Raw genomic sequence first — 15,460 nt, 5'->3', positions numbered from 1 at the left:
GAACAAGACGGATGCAAAGTGACCTAGCTTGGCCCATAGGTTTTCAGTGGCTGAGACCTCAACTGGCTGAATTTTTGAAAATGAAGAATGCATTTGAAGAGATCTATATTTCACCACACTAAGAATAATTCCTCCTGAAATGGTAATTTCAGAAACACTTCTGGGTAATGGGAAACAAGGTGAGAAGCAAGTATGTTAACGCAGTTCATCAACCAGAAAAATAGTATGCAAAACAACAGATCCTACTCTAGGCTTGCAACTGCCTTCATTAGTGGTGCATGTGTTTACAGTTTTCTCCATAGCTCTCTTTATTGCCTTGTGTACCATTTACAGAGGCCTGACCAATATGCAAGAGTTTGTTGAAGGAGTCCAAAAGGCTTCACAGGACTGCAAATTCCTCTGAGCTCTCCCAGTTCAGCTCACACCAGCCAAACCAACTTTGGCTTAAGACTCTGGGTCAAGGATTTGGAATTTCAAAGTTACTGTGTGCAGAGCACTGTACCTAGTGCTTGACGTAAAGTGGGAGATTTCTATAAGTAAGGCTCTTCTAGTCCCCAAAGAACAGGGCTCCTGAGACATTTTTCCTGGGTTCTTGAGGCAAATTTATGCTCGTGCCTTTCCACTCTTCCTCTGTATCTCATCTTCATGCATGGATGAGGCAGAGGATATACTGCCTCATCCTGTCTGGCTGGCTGTGGTTGGTGAAAGGACTCCTGGGAGTGGAGTTCTAAAGGCCTGTTGCACTTCGTTAGTGGCCTTCTCCAAGAGAGCCATCCTTACCCATTATGGAGACATCGTACTCAATCTGAAAGAGTGCTTCTTGGTTGCACTGCCTCAGGATGTTCAGGGCATCAGAATGCGTCACATTGTGCAAAGGAATTCCATCGACGCTCAGCAGCCTGTCTCCAATTTTCAAGGACCCCTCCCTATGGGGAACCAAAGACACACTTTGATGTCATCTAGTCACATATCTGGTTTGCAGGCTGCATGGCTGGCCTGTTGTCACCCCGAAGCAGAGACCTCAGGATAAATATGTTGTCCCATGAAAAATAATTAAATCAACAACTATATAAGGAAAGTCTCATTCAGACTGTATTCAGCTCCTATTAGGAGAAGGAGCTATTAATATATCTATCATAAGCCATTCTAGGCAAGCCTAATATAGAATTCAGTGAAGTGGAGCACAGGGAGATTTTTTAATCTAGTCTGGAATTCCAGGGTCTAAATGTATAATGGCATTAAAAAGACAATCACTGTATAAATCTAAATAGGGCAATTAAGCTGTTCCCTTTTGCTCATCTTCAGTTGAATTATGGCTTAGCTGAAAAAAGGCCAAGTCATATGGAAATGTAGGAGGCATTCTAGGAAGAACAGAATACCAAAAACAACAGTCCAAGCAAGCATGCTGAGGATGGTTTAGGAAGACCGCCTCCATGCTTTGATTGAACAAAGCACGGTTATTCTCTCAAAGGTCATGAGGTGGATTTCATTATTCAGGTTAGCTGTGAATGAGGAGTGGATTCTTTCTGAAGAACTGAAAATCTTTCACACCCTAGAAAATCCACTCCCCAAATGCCCTTTCAGAACATACACTTCTGACCTGTATTGCCTTCTAGGTTTAGAAAGAAGTACTCATTTCAGAAGAGCAGTCAGCCCTTTCTCCATTCTTGGAACTTGAATGTGAAAAGCACATTTTATCCAGTCAGAGCTTCTACTGGAAAGATTTGGTGGCTGGCTGCCCATCATGTTCAATCAGGGATATGAATGATCCTGAAATGACATCTAGGCTTCCAGGATATTGAAGGAATCTCCTCTTACCCAAACAATTCTAACGGCCTTAGTAAAGCCATCTTTCTGGGCAGGGCAGACGTTATCCCATTCCATGAAAGGGCATCTAAGGGTAAGGTAGTCATGATCCAAGGTTAGGGCAAATTCTGGAGATGCCCCCAGAGTCACTAAACACAGCTGCATGGACACACACACACACAAACACGCACACCTGCCCCAACACCAGGGCTCTACATTAAAGCCAGAACTATGGATCAAAGGATGGAAGCAAAGCAAAGAGGTAGGAGGTTGGCATGCTTTTGCCCCATAAAATCTTCCCTCTAGGAGGGCCTACAGTGGTGTGTCTGGTCTGGGCCAACCTTCAGGCTGACTTGCTCCTTAAACTCTCATGGGTATTTGATTGCCAGAAGGTTCCATAAGGACCTTGTCAGGAAATTTACATTGGCTGAACTTGGCTGTGATTGGATTTCTTTAGTCAAGTAGGTAAAAACAGGAAGATTACCTGTCCGCTGGGCCCCCTGGTCGCACATAGGTGAGGACTAATGGTCTGGATTTGGGCCAGTGGTCATGTGCTCCTCCTGTAACAACGCCCAATAAAATCTATGAGTTTTTCTTTCTTCTTCTTCTTCTCCCTCTTTATTCTCCTCTACCACTACTGTGTCTTCCCACACCCTCCTAATCCCATTGCCACCCTCAAACAAATGGAAAACCCAGTCAGAAGCACATTTAAACAACTGGTTTATTGGTACAAAGAATTTCCCCTAACTCCCTCTCCAAACAAATAGGAATTTACCCGAGTAGTGACAAAGAAGATCATTGACCGGCACTGACCTCTAAGGACAAAGCCAAAGCTATTGCCTTCCTTGAACAGGGAAACATCTATGGTTTTGGGAATAATTCCTGAACTGCTTTCCGGTGCTGTGGAAGAAACAAGAAAGCTATTGTCATTCCTTTGGGCTTGAAAAGAAACACTTCAGAAGGTGCCTGATTAAGCCAAGTTAGATCACATCAACTTAGATGAATCATTTGCCTATAACAGCAGAATTTAGAATTTTAAAGTAATTTGTCTTTGCAGCTACTTTTCTCCAACATCCCTGTCCCCTCTTTTCCCCAATATTCATACCCTAACAGTAAGTATCTTCTTTATAAAAGAGTTCAGTTACACTCAGTTCTGCCATCTGTGTTTTAACTGTGCGTTTTGGTTAGAATGTTGTTAGAGCATTAGGGAAGTTCGTTCATCTGGCAGCAGGAACCTGTTTGTATGCAGCAGTTTTGCCTCTATATAAAACTTGAATGTGGCATGCAATCCTAGGTGTTGCATCTTGGATCTGCAGGAAGTTCAAGAAGGGAAAAGGGTTGGGGCAGCTTCTGTGTGAAGAAAGACTGAAAAAATTTAGGTCTATTTTAAATGGAACTATGCATCATTCTTCCATATGTATCCATTAGGGATTGTGTCTTCTTAAAAGAAACTATCTGCAAAGTCCTCTAGTCCAGTGGAAATTTGTAATAATAGGCTATGCACTTGTGCCAGGAGTTCCGTACCTTCCTTCAGAACTTCTTTTGGGGATGCCAACTGATCCTGGTGATTGCTTTACATTTAGATGATCAATTTGGTCTAAAATGTGCTGGGGGTTCATCACAATCTGACCCAGATCTTCTGACCTGCCTGCTTAAAAAAACCCCTGAAGAATTCACTGACTACCTCCTTTTCATCTCTGAGTGTACTTTTACCCTGGGGCCTCAAGGGGACCCACTGAACCCCTAGCCAGCTTTCTGTTGGTGATATTTTGAAAGAATAAAACAGATTAAAAAGCACATAGTCTCTGCCCTCAAGGAACTTACAGTACAGAAGTATTTATAAGTAATTGGACCAGTGTGAAGAAACAGATGCAAGTGGTAGCAGAGAATGGAAAATTAAGAATCCAGTACATGAACTGCTATGAAGCTAAATTCTAGGGATGGCTATTTTACATAAGTTTTAAGAGTTTAGTGGGTTTGAAGGGAGACGGAGCACAGACGGGGGAAGCATATGAGTAATGGAGTGGAGGAACAGGATTTGAGAGCAAGACATGTTAAGAAGGTAACGGGAGGAATAGCAAGGAGTGCTGGCTGGGGAGTAGAGGGTAAAGACGGAGGATACATAGAAAGGAGATTGCTGGTAGAGTGCTTTGAAGTCGAAAGCTAATCCAAGTCGGAGAGTGTCAGGTAGACTGAAGAGGGGACAGATTAGAGACAGGAAAATCAATGAGGAGGTTGAGGCAGGAGCTGATGAGAGTTTGAATCAGGGTGTTGGCTATTTGAAAGGAGAAGAAAGGACAGATCCGTGTAATATTGTTATGCAGAGTTTTGTCTCGCTAACCTGTTTCTTCTGAGTTTCTGTTTCTAAAATGCTATATTGCTGTGTTGGTTAAGGGGAGGTGGGTTCCCCCTCCCCCACAGCAAGAATAGTAAATTTAACTAGGATCTGTGGTCTCTGTTGCAGAGTGGCTTTCTTCCATATTCCTCCTGGATCAGGTCCTTCTCTACATCGTTGATTCTACGACTAGCTGTTCCAGAAACAACAGTTTCCTACCCTCCACTTCTCTTCCTTAGGGTTGATTATACAGCCAATCTATATGAGGGTCACTGAGGTCTCCCACTATTATTATTTGCCCTAGTTTTACAGACCAATCCAGATAACATTTTCTGAACACATTCCTAACCAAGGCCATGTACTCTATAGAACACTCCTTCTGTGATCTTGTTATTTAAGGTTGGAATTTTTATCCATTCCTCTTACCAAGTGATATTCTTATGTTGTCACTGATTGTATTGCTCCCGACTAGACTGTAATCCCGTCATAGGGCAGGGACTGTCTCTATCTGTTACCGATTTGTTCATTCCAAGCGCTTAGTACAGTGCTCTGCACATAGTAAGCACATATGAAGCGCTCAATAAATACTATTGAATGAATGAATGAATGTCTTTATATTTGGAGTCACACACCCTCTCCCATGTACCCATCCCAGTCTTTCTGATGGAGTTGATTGCTAGGAAGCACTATCTCCCACTGATTTTCTCCACCAAGTCTCATAGATGCCAATTATGTCCAAGTCCTCACTAGCCATCAGTCATTCCAATCTAGTTCTCTAGACTGTATGTTCTTTGTGGGCAGGAAATGTCTGCCAACTCTGTTATATTGTACTCTCCCAAGCACTTAGTACAGTCTTCTGCACATAATAAGCACTCAGGAAAGACTACCGATTGCCTGACTGATGGATCCATACATGCGGTTTTTAGGCTTCTGGCTTTAGTGTAGCAACATTTCTATATTTGGGCTTTTACTTAATTGCTCTTTGGATTCTGGACTCTCCTGGACTCTTTTGATCCTCCATCCCAGAAGGGTCACTATGGGTCTTGTGCTTTTCCACATTAACCTTCTTTCCCTGAGTTTTCCATTTAAAATCTTGGTTCAGATTTTGCCTGTCCATCCTGTACAAATTCCATCTTTACCACCAGAGGGTTTTTTTTGGGTTTTTTTAATGTCATTAGTTAAGTGCTCACTATGTGTCAGGCACTGTACTAAGGGCTGGGGTAGATGCAAGATAATTAGGTTGGACTCAGTCTATGTTGGTATTTGTTAAGCGCTTACTATGTGCAGAGCACTGTTCTAAGCGCTGGGGTAGACACAGGGGAATCAGGTTGTCCCACGTGGGGCTCACAATCTTAATCCCCATTTTACAGATGAGGGAACTGAGGCACAGAGAAGTTAAGTGACTTGCCCACAGTCACACAGCTGACAAGTGGCAGAGCTGGGATTTGAACTCATGAGCCCTGACTCCAAAGCCCGTGCTCTTTCCAATGCGCCACGCTGTCCCACATGGGGCTCACAGTCTTAATCCCCATTTTACAGATGAGGGATCTGAGGCACGGAAAAGTGAAGCAAGCACCCAAGGTCACACACCAGACCAATGGTGGAACTGGGATTAGAATCCAGGTCCTTCTGACTTCCAGGCCTGTGTTTCTTTTCCAAAGTTTCCCAGGTCTTCATACACTCGGCTCGTCCATAAAATGTGCTTTCATTACACTTGTATTCTCGTGACATTGTGTGTCTCTCTGGATAAAATGTGATGAGATATCAGAAGAAATGGTTTTACACATGTGCCCAGTGCTGATCAAGGTGTACGTGCTGTAATATGAGTTTTCCTTAACGTAGGGTTGTCGGGAACTTAACCCCACTGTTATAGAAGAGATGAGTGTAGCTCTAAACCCCTCCTCTCTGGAATGGAGTGGAAATGCACCAAACACTATTTCTCATACAATTAAAATTTTGAATGTACCTCTCTATAAAACACACTCAGAGTTAACCTATGAAAATTCAGTGTGTGTGCGTGTGTAGGTAGGGAAGAGAAAGGGTGACAAGCCAGTTAGGAGGTTGCTCCTAAAATATCTTTCTTTCATCAGGCTGCCATCTCCTCTAGAGCAGCCTATTGAATTGCTGTCCAGATCCAAGGGCAGTGTGTCTTAGTAGAAAGAGCATGGGCCTGGAAGTGAAGAGACTTGGGTTTTAGTCCCAGCTCTTTCATTTGTCTGGTGTTTGACCATGGACAAATCACTTAATCTCTCTGGGCCTCAGTTCATTCATCTGTAAAATGGGGATGTGATAACTTGCTCTTCCTATGCCCGAGTAGTAATAATGATACTTATCAAGCGTCCTCTGAGGGGGATGTATTGTACTTTGCATGCAGTTTATGAGCCTTGGGTGGAACAGTTCTGTATTTGATTTAACTATCTTGTATCTACCTCTACCCTGATGTTTAGACCAGAACTTGACCCATTATAAGCACTTAACTACTATAATAACTATAAGGCTGCAGCATTATGGGTGTTAGTGAGTGGGGTCTTCCCCATTACACTGGATGGAAAATAGACAGCCAATCAAACGATAGTATTGATTGAGCACCAACTGTGTGCAGAGCACTATACTCAGTGCTCAGGAGAAAACAGTAGATGAGATGGTCCCCACACTGAAGAGCTTACAATCTTTTGAGAGAGAAAGACAAAAAATAATTAGTTAGGAGAAAAAAATGGAAAAAGAAGTATGCAGCTTCATTCACTCATTCGATCATATTTACTGAGCGCTTATTGTGTGCAAAGCACTGAACTAAGCACTTGAGAGAGTACCAGTATAAGAATAAACAGACACGTTTCCTGCCCACAGTGAGCTCACAGTCTCTAGAGACAGTTCTTTGGGAGTAAAGTATGCAAGTCCATAAGTATTGAAGTGGTATGGGCGGTTGTGAGTACATAAATTTAGAGGTGGTACAAAAGTGCTGAATTGGTCGTTGGGAGGGTGTGACTGGGGTGAAGAAAAATTAATCAGGGGAGGACTCCTGGCAAAGGTGGGATTTCAAAAGGGCTCTGAAGCTGTGGTCTGGTAAATTTGCAAGGAAGGGAGTTCCAGGCAGGAGGAAGGGCCTTGAGCAAGGCGGTCAGGGAAAAGAGAGTGGAAAACAAGGCACACTGAGAAGGTGAGCTCAAGACGAATAAAGAGTGCAAGCTGTGGTGGAGTGGGAGAAAAGAGTGGAAAAGTAAGAGGAGAGAACTGACAGAGTACCTTAAAGCCGCTGGTAGGGATGAATGAAGTGTTTTGAAGAAGTAATGGAAAACCTGTCACCTCAACTTCACAGATGACTGAAATGAGGGTGCAGTACTGCCCCAGAAAGAAGTCTCAGTTGCTGAAGGCCAAAAAAACCAAAAAAACCCGAGTAACTGCAACTGCCGCTCAAGTCCCTGGATATTCAAGAACAGTTCTATTTCAAAGACACCCACCAGATGGCGGCAGTTCATACTCCACCTCCAGCACCACTCTCTCCCCAACGTTCTTCAGCAGGCTGATGATCTCATCATGGCGCAATTTTGTCAGGTTAATCCCATTCACGGACTTGATGTAATCACCCACGTTGAGTTGGTCACTTCTGCGTAGCAATAGCAAAAAAGAATTCAGGAAAGATGGAATATCAATGGGTACCTATGGTTTAATCATTTAATCCATATGAAATTGTTGGGGGGGGGGTGGATAGAGGAAGGAGAAAATTGTCAAGTGGGTGGAGTAGTAACATCTTCTCTAGAAATCATTAAAGCCTCAGCCTACCCAGGTTTGTAGATTCCCCCAAATTTTCAGCACAAAACATATGTGCACAGATACTTTCATTGTTTCCCAGTACCATGCAGTGTAGCCTAGAGGAAAGAGTGCAGGCTTGGGACTCAGAGGACCTGGGTTCTAATCACAGCTCCACCTCTTGTCTGCTGTGAGACCTTAGGCAGGTTACTTAACTTCTCTGTGCCTCAGTTTCCTCATCTGCAAAATAGAGGTTCCATACCTGCTGTCCTTTCTACTTAGACTATGCGCCCCTTGTGGATGGGGACTGTGTCAACCTGATTATCTTGTATCCACCCCAGTGCTTAGTACAGTGCTTGGCACACAGTAAGCAATTAACAAATACCATTACGACAACAACAATAACAACAAAGGATATAGAAAGTAGAGGCAGGATTTATGAAATTTCTATTACACTGTCTCATTTCTTTAAGGCCCTGGGCTTGTAGGGAATGTGCTGATTTTTCTTGATTGGATAAGATTACTCTCATCTGGCGTGGTTTAGGCACAGTACTCAAGGAGGTAAACTAGGTGGTCAATTTTGATCTTTTCTTTCTAGCAGCAGGACCCAGATCCTGCCACCAGCTCATGATTGGTTAGCCTCTTTTAGTGGTCTCTTGAACTGAGATCAAGTTCAAGAAAATGAAGGAAGGGAGGGAAAGGGACATGGCTTGAAAAGCAGAAACTGTGTCTTCTTTCTGACTGAGAGGCTGCAACTCTCTCACACCTCCTTATCTGTTCCTCTAAGATCCCAAGGAGTGCCTGTTAGCCTTGTCAACAATGGCCCCAGGCCCCTTCTAACAAACCCCTCTGCCCCTCCCCAACATTTCTCTCCATTCTCATACTTTCTCATTAATTCATTCAATCATATTTATTGAGCACTTACTGTGTGCAGAGCACTGTACTAAATGCTGGGGAAAGTACAATACAGCAATAAAGAGTGACAGTCCCTGCCTACAGTGAGCTCACAATCTAGACGGGGGAAGGCCTCTAGAATTTTTGTGGCCTCCAGAATTCTGCTCCAAGGTCCCCAGGCTAAATCCCAGAAAACCCCAGCACAAATAAAGGCCTGCTCACCTGTAAACTGGGAATGGTAATATCTCCTTCCCAAGGGTAGTACAGAATGGAAGAGAACAGCACTTTGTGCTCTTTGCAAAAATTCCAGTAGTTCTCAGATCTATGCTACTCAGACTTCTTCAAAATTGGTCAGATGAAATAAAGAAAATCCACTCAGCACTTGACATAATTTCCTTTTTTAACTCTTCTGCTTTGAAACTACAATTTTATTGTGTTTTACATTTTTCTACTCTTTCCACCTCCTCTGCCTAACCACACCCTCCTCTCCAACCCCATTTGAACCAAATTTCTCACCTTGCAGCCAGCCCTCCAGGCCTCAGATTAGAAACTCTTGGTTTTCCATCTTTATCAGTCCCACCAGATATTGTTAATCCCAAAGTGCTTCCCTCTTTCTTTAGCAGCTCCACGATGGTGACCCCTCTGAATTCCTCTGCAAATAAAAAGTTATTTTGCTCTGTGAATGGAACATTTCACTTGAACCAAGAATAGAAATCATGAGAGTTGGAAGAATTTGACCCTGCAACTAGCGAGGCAAGACTCAATGCCCTGATAAGGACAACTCCCTGGGGGAAAATGCCTTACTAGCCTGTTTTCAAGGGAACAGAGTGGAGAGGCAGAGGGAGAGCAGAGAAACAGCATTGCCTAGTGGAACAAACACAGGCCGGGGAGTCAGGGGAAATGGGTTCTTCACTTGCCTGCTGTGTGACCTTGGGCAAGTCACTTAATGTCTCTGGGTCTCAGTTTCCTCAGCTGGAAAATGGGAATTATTCAATACCTGTTTTCCACTGTGGGACAAGGACTGTGTCTGACCTGGTTATCTTGTATCTACCCTAGACTGGTGCATAGGAAGTGCTTAATAAATGCCACAGTTATCATTAGTTAGTTTAAACAGCTAAGCTAGTTATGTCACCTCTGTGCACTTAGAGCATCTCACTTGGGACCTTAGCTATCTCAATTAGAAGTGTATTAATCTTGGTTCTGGCTAGGCTTACATATAGTAGGAAATCAGCAAAGTAAGATAGGAGGGGGTAAGGTGTTTGAGTGCTTTAAAGTCAGTGGTAAGGAGTTTGTTTGATAGGCAACCACTGGATGTTCTTGAAGAAGGGGGAGATGTGGACTGAATTTTTTTTTTTAGAAAAATGATCTGGGCAGCCGAGTGAAGTATGGACTAGAGTAGGCAGAGACAGGAAGCAGGGAGATTGGTGAAGAGGTCTACCACCTCTGTGCAGATGAAACCCAAATCTACATCTCCAGTCCTTATATCTCTCCCACTCTGCAGTCTCACATTTCCTCTTGCCTTCAGGACATCTCTACTTGGATGTCCTCCCATTATCTGAAGATTAACATGTCCAAAACAGAACGCCTTATCTTCCCACCCAAACCCTGTCCTCCCCCTTACTTTCCCATCACTGTAGATGGCACCACCATCCTTCCTGTCTCACAAGTCCATAACCTGTGGTGCTATCCTTGACTCCTCTCTCTCATTCAACCCACATATTCCATCCATCACTAAATCATGACGATTCCACTTTCACAGCATCATTAAAATCTGCCCTTTCTTCTCCATCCAAACTGCTACTATGTTGATACAATCGCTCATCTTATCCCATCTAGATTACTGCATCAGTCTCCTTGCTGATCTCCCAGCCTCCTGCCTTGCCCCACTCCAGTCCATATTTCACTCTGCTGCCTGGATCATTTTTCTAAAAAAAGATTCAGGACATGTAACCCCACTCCTCACAAAACTCCAGTGGTTGCCCATCCACCTCCACATCAAATAAAAACTCCTTACTATTGGCTTTAAAGCACCCCATCACCTTGCCCCCTCCTATCTCGCCTCACTTCTTTCCTATTACAACTCACCCTGCACATTTGGCTCCTCTAATGCTAACCTTCTCAATGTGCCTTGATCTCGCCTCTCTCGCCACCGGCCCCTTGCCCACATCCTGCCTCTGGCCTGGAACGCCCTCCCTCTTCAAATCCTACAGACAATTACTCCCCCTCTCCCTCCCAAAAGTCTTAGTGAAGGCACATCTCCTCCTGACTAAGCTCCCCCTTTCCTCTTCTCCCACTCCCTTCTGCATCACCCTGACTTGCTCCCTTTGTTCTTCTCCCCTCCCAGTCCCACAGCACTTATGTACATACCTGTAATTTTATATTAATGTCTTTCTCTCCCCCCCCCCCCCCCCCCCCCCGACTGTAAGCTTGTTATGGGCAGGGAATACATCTGTTAATTGTATTGTCCTCTCCCAAGCACTTAGTACAGTGCTCTGAACACAGTAAGCGCTCATTAAATACAATTGAATGAATGAATGAGGCAGATACAGTAGTCAAGGTGGAATATGTTAAGTGGATCAGCTTAGTAGCAGTTTGGATGGAGAGGAAAGGGTGGATTTTAGTGATGTTGTGAAGGTAGGACTAACAGAGTTTGATAGCAGAATTTGTAGTTTGAATGAAGGAGATTAATCAAGGATCATGACAAAGTTACGGGCTTGTGAGACAGGAAGGATGGTGGTATTGTCCACAGTGATGGGAAAATCAGGGGGAGTACAGGGTTTGGGTGGGAAGATGAGGAGTTCTGTTTTGGACACATTAAGTTCGAGGTGTAGGTAGGACATCCAAGTAGAGATTTCTTGGGCCTCAGCCTTTCCGACCCCAAAAGTAAGAGGTTAGAAATCAAATGCTTATAAAACCTGAAGAAGATAGAAAAGGCTTCAAAAATGGTTCCAGATAATCAAGAACTTGCAACCTGATGGCCAGCACTGGGGCAGGTCAAAATGAAGTAGGTTGGGGGCTGAATATATACAGCCTGCTAATCACCTACTTGTATTTATGACTGCCATCAGCCAAAAGTGTGAATCTAGTTTTCTATGTGCAGTAAATTCACTTACAAAGAAAACAAGCCTACACCTTATGCTAAGAACAAAATTACTTTACGTGGGAGACAAGAAAAAAGTAGATGACATTGACTTTGGACATCAGCAATGCATTTCAACTAGCACCTCACGCTGAGTCTCAGCAAGGCTGCTATAGACTAAATCTCACTTCTCTATCAGGGAAACAGTCAATTGTTTATAAATCTGGATGGACTGATACATCAAGCTCTCAAAGACTTTTTTTAACAGGATACTTTCTAAACTTTATGTATGCTTTGCATTCTAGTCCAGGACTGCAGGAAACCTGGTCAATTATTTATTCCAATATAGCTCTTCCATCCATTTGCCTACTCTGCTTTCCAAGAAAGCTATTCAGTGCCATTTGACAACATAACTAATCAAATAGCCCATCTGCTCAATTTGAATACCCTAATGTTTTTGATTCACACACACACACACACACACACACACACACACACACACACACACATTCCTTTATAAGACTCTCCAGGCCAACTCTTCATTTCATAGTACCTGTTCCACTCGGAGCTTTCCTGTGTGCAGAATGTAAGTAGGAAAGTGTGTTGACTTGGAAAATTCAATTTGAAGTTGCTTAATTTCAACTGTTTCCTTCTCCCTTTCTCTCCCTGCCCCACTTAACTAGCACATCACCGCTTCTCGGTAAGTATCTGTAGGATGATCTCGGTCTTTAAGCCCAATAGTTTTGGTCAATCGCCAAGTATAGTAACTTTGCATGAAATTCACAAATCCAGAACTGGTAAGCAGTGCCAGAGACTTGACGCCATCCCCTGCTGTTCTAAATGATATGCCATCTTGCAAATTCTCACCATCAAAGGGCCTACTGAACAGCACAGATGGTGTCACAAGGGGAGATGATTAGTATCTCAATGGTTCTTTATTTCAGTCCTTGATAAGCATTTAAAATAAAGACCCCTATAGCAAGTCCATTCATCTTTGGGAATCAAGGAGAAACCCACTGCTGGCAATGTTTGGTAAAATGAATTTTGGGTTGTCTCTAAAACACTAAAACTAAGCAGGGATTTACTCATGACGCATCACCTTTTTAAAAAGTTTTGTTTTATTCATTTAAATAATGATTATAACAGTATGCTCTTTGTCAGAGTTTCAAAGGAAAGCTGTCCAAATTTCTGGTCTCCCAAGGATGAAGGGGAGGACTTCAGGAATTAAGACTGAAGAGTGGGTGCCAAAAGGGGGTGGGGGGCACAGAGAGACATAGAGAGATGGGGAGAAGGAGAGAAGGAAAGGAGAGATGGAAAAGCATGAGAGAAAAAGACAGGGAGAAAAGTGGAGCTGGAGGAAAGAAGGAGGAAGGGAAGGGAAAGAGGAAAAGATAGGGGATTTGTTTACTAAATCACCATCTAGCACTATTCTTTCCTCTTTCTCCTCTCTGTTCCACCACAACTGCCATTACCTCCCAGGTTGGGTTGCAACAGAAGAAATTGCATCCATTCATTCATTCAACCATATTTATTGAGCACTTACTGTGTGCAGAGCACTGTACTAACTGTTTGGAAAATACAATTCGGCTACAGATAGAGACAATCCCTACCCAACAACAGGCTCAAAGTCTAGAAGGGGGGAGACAGACAATCAAAACAAGTAGACAGGCATCAATAGCATTAAAATAAATAAATAGAATTATAGATATAATACACATTGTTAATAAAATAAATATAATAATATATACACAGATGCTGTGGGGTGGGGGAGGGAGGTAGAGCAGAAGGAGGGAGTAGGGGTGGTGGGGAAGGGAGGAGGAGCAAAGGAAAAGGGGGGCTCAGTCTGGGAAGGCCTCCTGGAGGAGGTGAGTTTTCAGTAGGGCTTTGAAGAGGGGAAGTCAGCTAGTTTGGTGGATGTGAGGAGGGAGGACATTATAGGCCAGAGGTAGGACATGGGCCAGGGGTCGATGGCGGGACAGGTAAGAACAAGGCACAGTGAGGTTAGCGGCAGAGGAGCGGAGTGTGTGGGCTGGGCTGTAGAAGGAAAGAAGGGAGGTGAGGTAGGAGGGGCAAGGTGATGGAGAGCTTTAAAGCCAATAGTGAGGAGGTTTTGCTTGATACAAAGCTTGATAGGCAACCACTGGAGATTTATGAGGAGGGGGGTGACATGCCCAGAGCGTTTCTGTAGAAAAGATAAGCCAGGCAGCAGAGTGAAGTATAGACTGAAGTGGGGAGAGGCAGGAAGTTGGGAGATCAGAAAGGATGCTGATGCAGTAATCCAGTCAGGATATGATGAGAGACTGTATGAACAAGGTAGCGGTTTGGATGACCCCCAGTGTCATAACATCTGAAATGAGTGGCAGTGGTGACTGCTGCAATCACAGCCTTGCAGCTCTCGAACTTTTGGGCCATTTTAGGGGTAGTCAGAGTGCACACTCTTGATGCAATTGTTCTCCCAGAGAACAGTATGTTTGTCATCCATTTTAAACACAACCCGATTCTCCATCTTACTATGATGAGAAGCAGCATGGCATAGTGGATAGAGCACGGGCCTGGGGAACAGAAGGTCATGGGTTCTAATCCTGACTCTGCCACTTGTCTGTTGTGTGACCTTAGGCAAGTCACTTCACTTCTCTGGGCCTCAGTTACCTCATCTGTAAAATGGGGCTTAAAAGTGTGAGCCCCATGTGGGACAGGGACTATGCCTAACCCGATTTTCATCCACCACAGTGCTTGGTACATAGTAAGCACTTAACAAATAGCATAATTAATATTATTATTATAGTATCACATATTGGCAAAATCAGATTAAGGCTCTGGCAAATCTATGGACACGGAAGCAAGGATGCGTTCCCAAGTCAATTGATAAATTGACCAATTGTTGGTATTTAATGAGCAGTTACTTTATTCACAACACCTTATTAAGCACTTGGGAAAGTATGACGTAGCTGGTAGACATAATTCCTGCCCTCCAGGAGTTTATAGTCCAACAGAACTTGCAGTGGGACAGACTATAAATCAAGGTTTCTCCCTCCCATTTCCATGGAACATAGGCAAACCCCTGCCTCTGTGCATGTGCTCCTCACCTTAACTCATCCAGGGCCATTTTTAGCAACAGAAGCAGTGGCCTCAACAGAGGAAAGAGGCAGGGGAAGAAGAGAAGCAGTGTGGCTTAGTGGCAAGAGCATGGGCTTGGGAGTCAGAGGACGTGGGTTCTAATCCCGCCTCCCCCACTTGTCTGCTGTGTGACTTTGGGCAAGCCACTTAATTTCTCTGTGCCTCAGTTACCTCATCTGTAAAATGGGAATTAACACTGTGAGCCCTATGTGGGACAACCTTGCATCTACCCCAGCGCTTAGAACAGTGCTTGGCACATAGTAAGTGCTTAACAAATACCATTATCATTATTATTATTAAGAGTAATAATAATAATGATAACAATAATAGTGGCTATTATTATCATTATCATTGTTATAGTGGTATTTGTTGAGTGCTTACCATGCACCCACCACTGTACTAAACACTGGGGTCAGTACAAGATAATCCAGTCAGACATAGTCCCTGTCCCACATGGGACTTACACTCTAAAGAAGAGGGAG

General features: G+C 43.6%; 1 protein-coding gene across 1 annotated transcript in view; it reads right to left on the bottom strand.

The window, feature by feature from the left end:
- GRIP2 (glutamate receptor interacting protein 2) overlaps positions 1–15,460 on the bottom strand; it is a 177,414-nt gene that overhangs the window by 89,878 nt on the left and 72,076 nt on the right. The window contains exons 7-11 of the mRNA XM_039910260.1: positions 9,299–9,434; positions 7,600–7,745; positions 2,620–2,706; positions 2,291–2,366; positions 781–926 (exon numbers count right to left, since the gene is read on the bottom strand). Of these exons, the coding sequence (XP_039766194.1) occupies positions 781–926; positions 2,291–2,366; positions 2,620–2,706; positions 7,600–7,745; positions 9,299–9,434 (591 nt within the window). The remainder of the gene's footprint in view (positions 1–780; positions 927–2,290; positions 2,367–2,619; positions 2,707–7,599; positions 7,746–9,298; positions 9,435–15,460) is intronic.

The sequence above is a fragment of the Ornithorhynchus anatinus genome, chromosome X1 (genome assembly GCF_004115215.2).
Source record: "Ornithorhynchus anatinus isolate Pmale09 chromosome X1, mOrnAna1.pri.v4, whole genome shotgun sequence".
Taxonomy (NCBI): domain Eukaryota; kingdom Metazoa; phylum Chordata; class Mammalia; order Monotremata; family Ornithorhynchidae; genus Ornithorhynchus; species Ornithorhynchus anatinus.
Note: the sequence above shows the minus strand (reverse complement) of the source record. Positions and strands in the feature narration are given on the sequence as shown.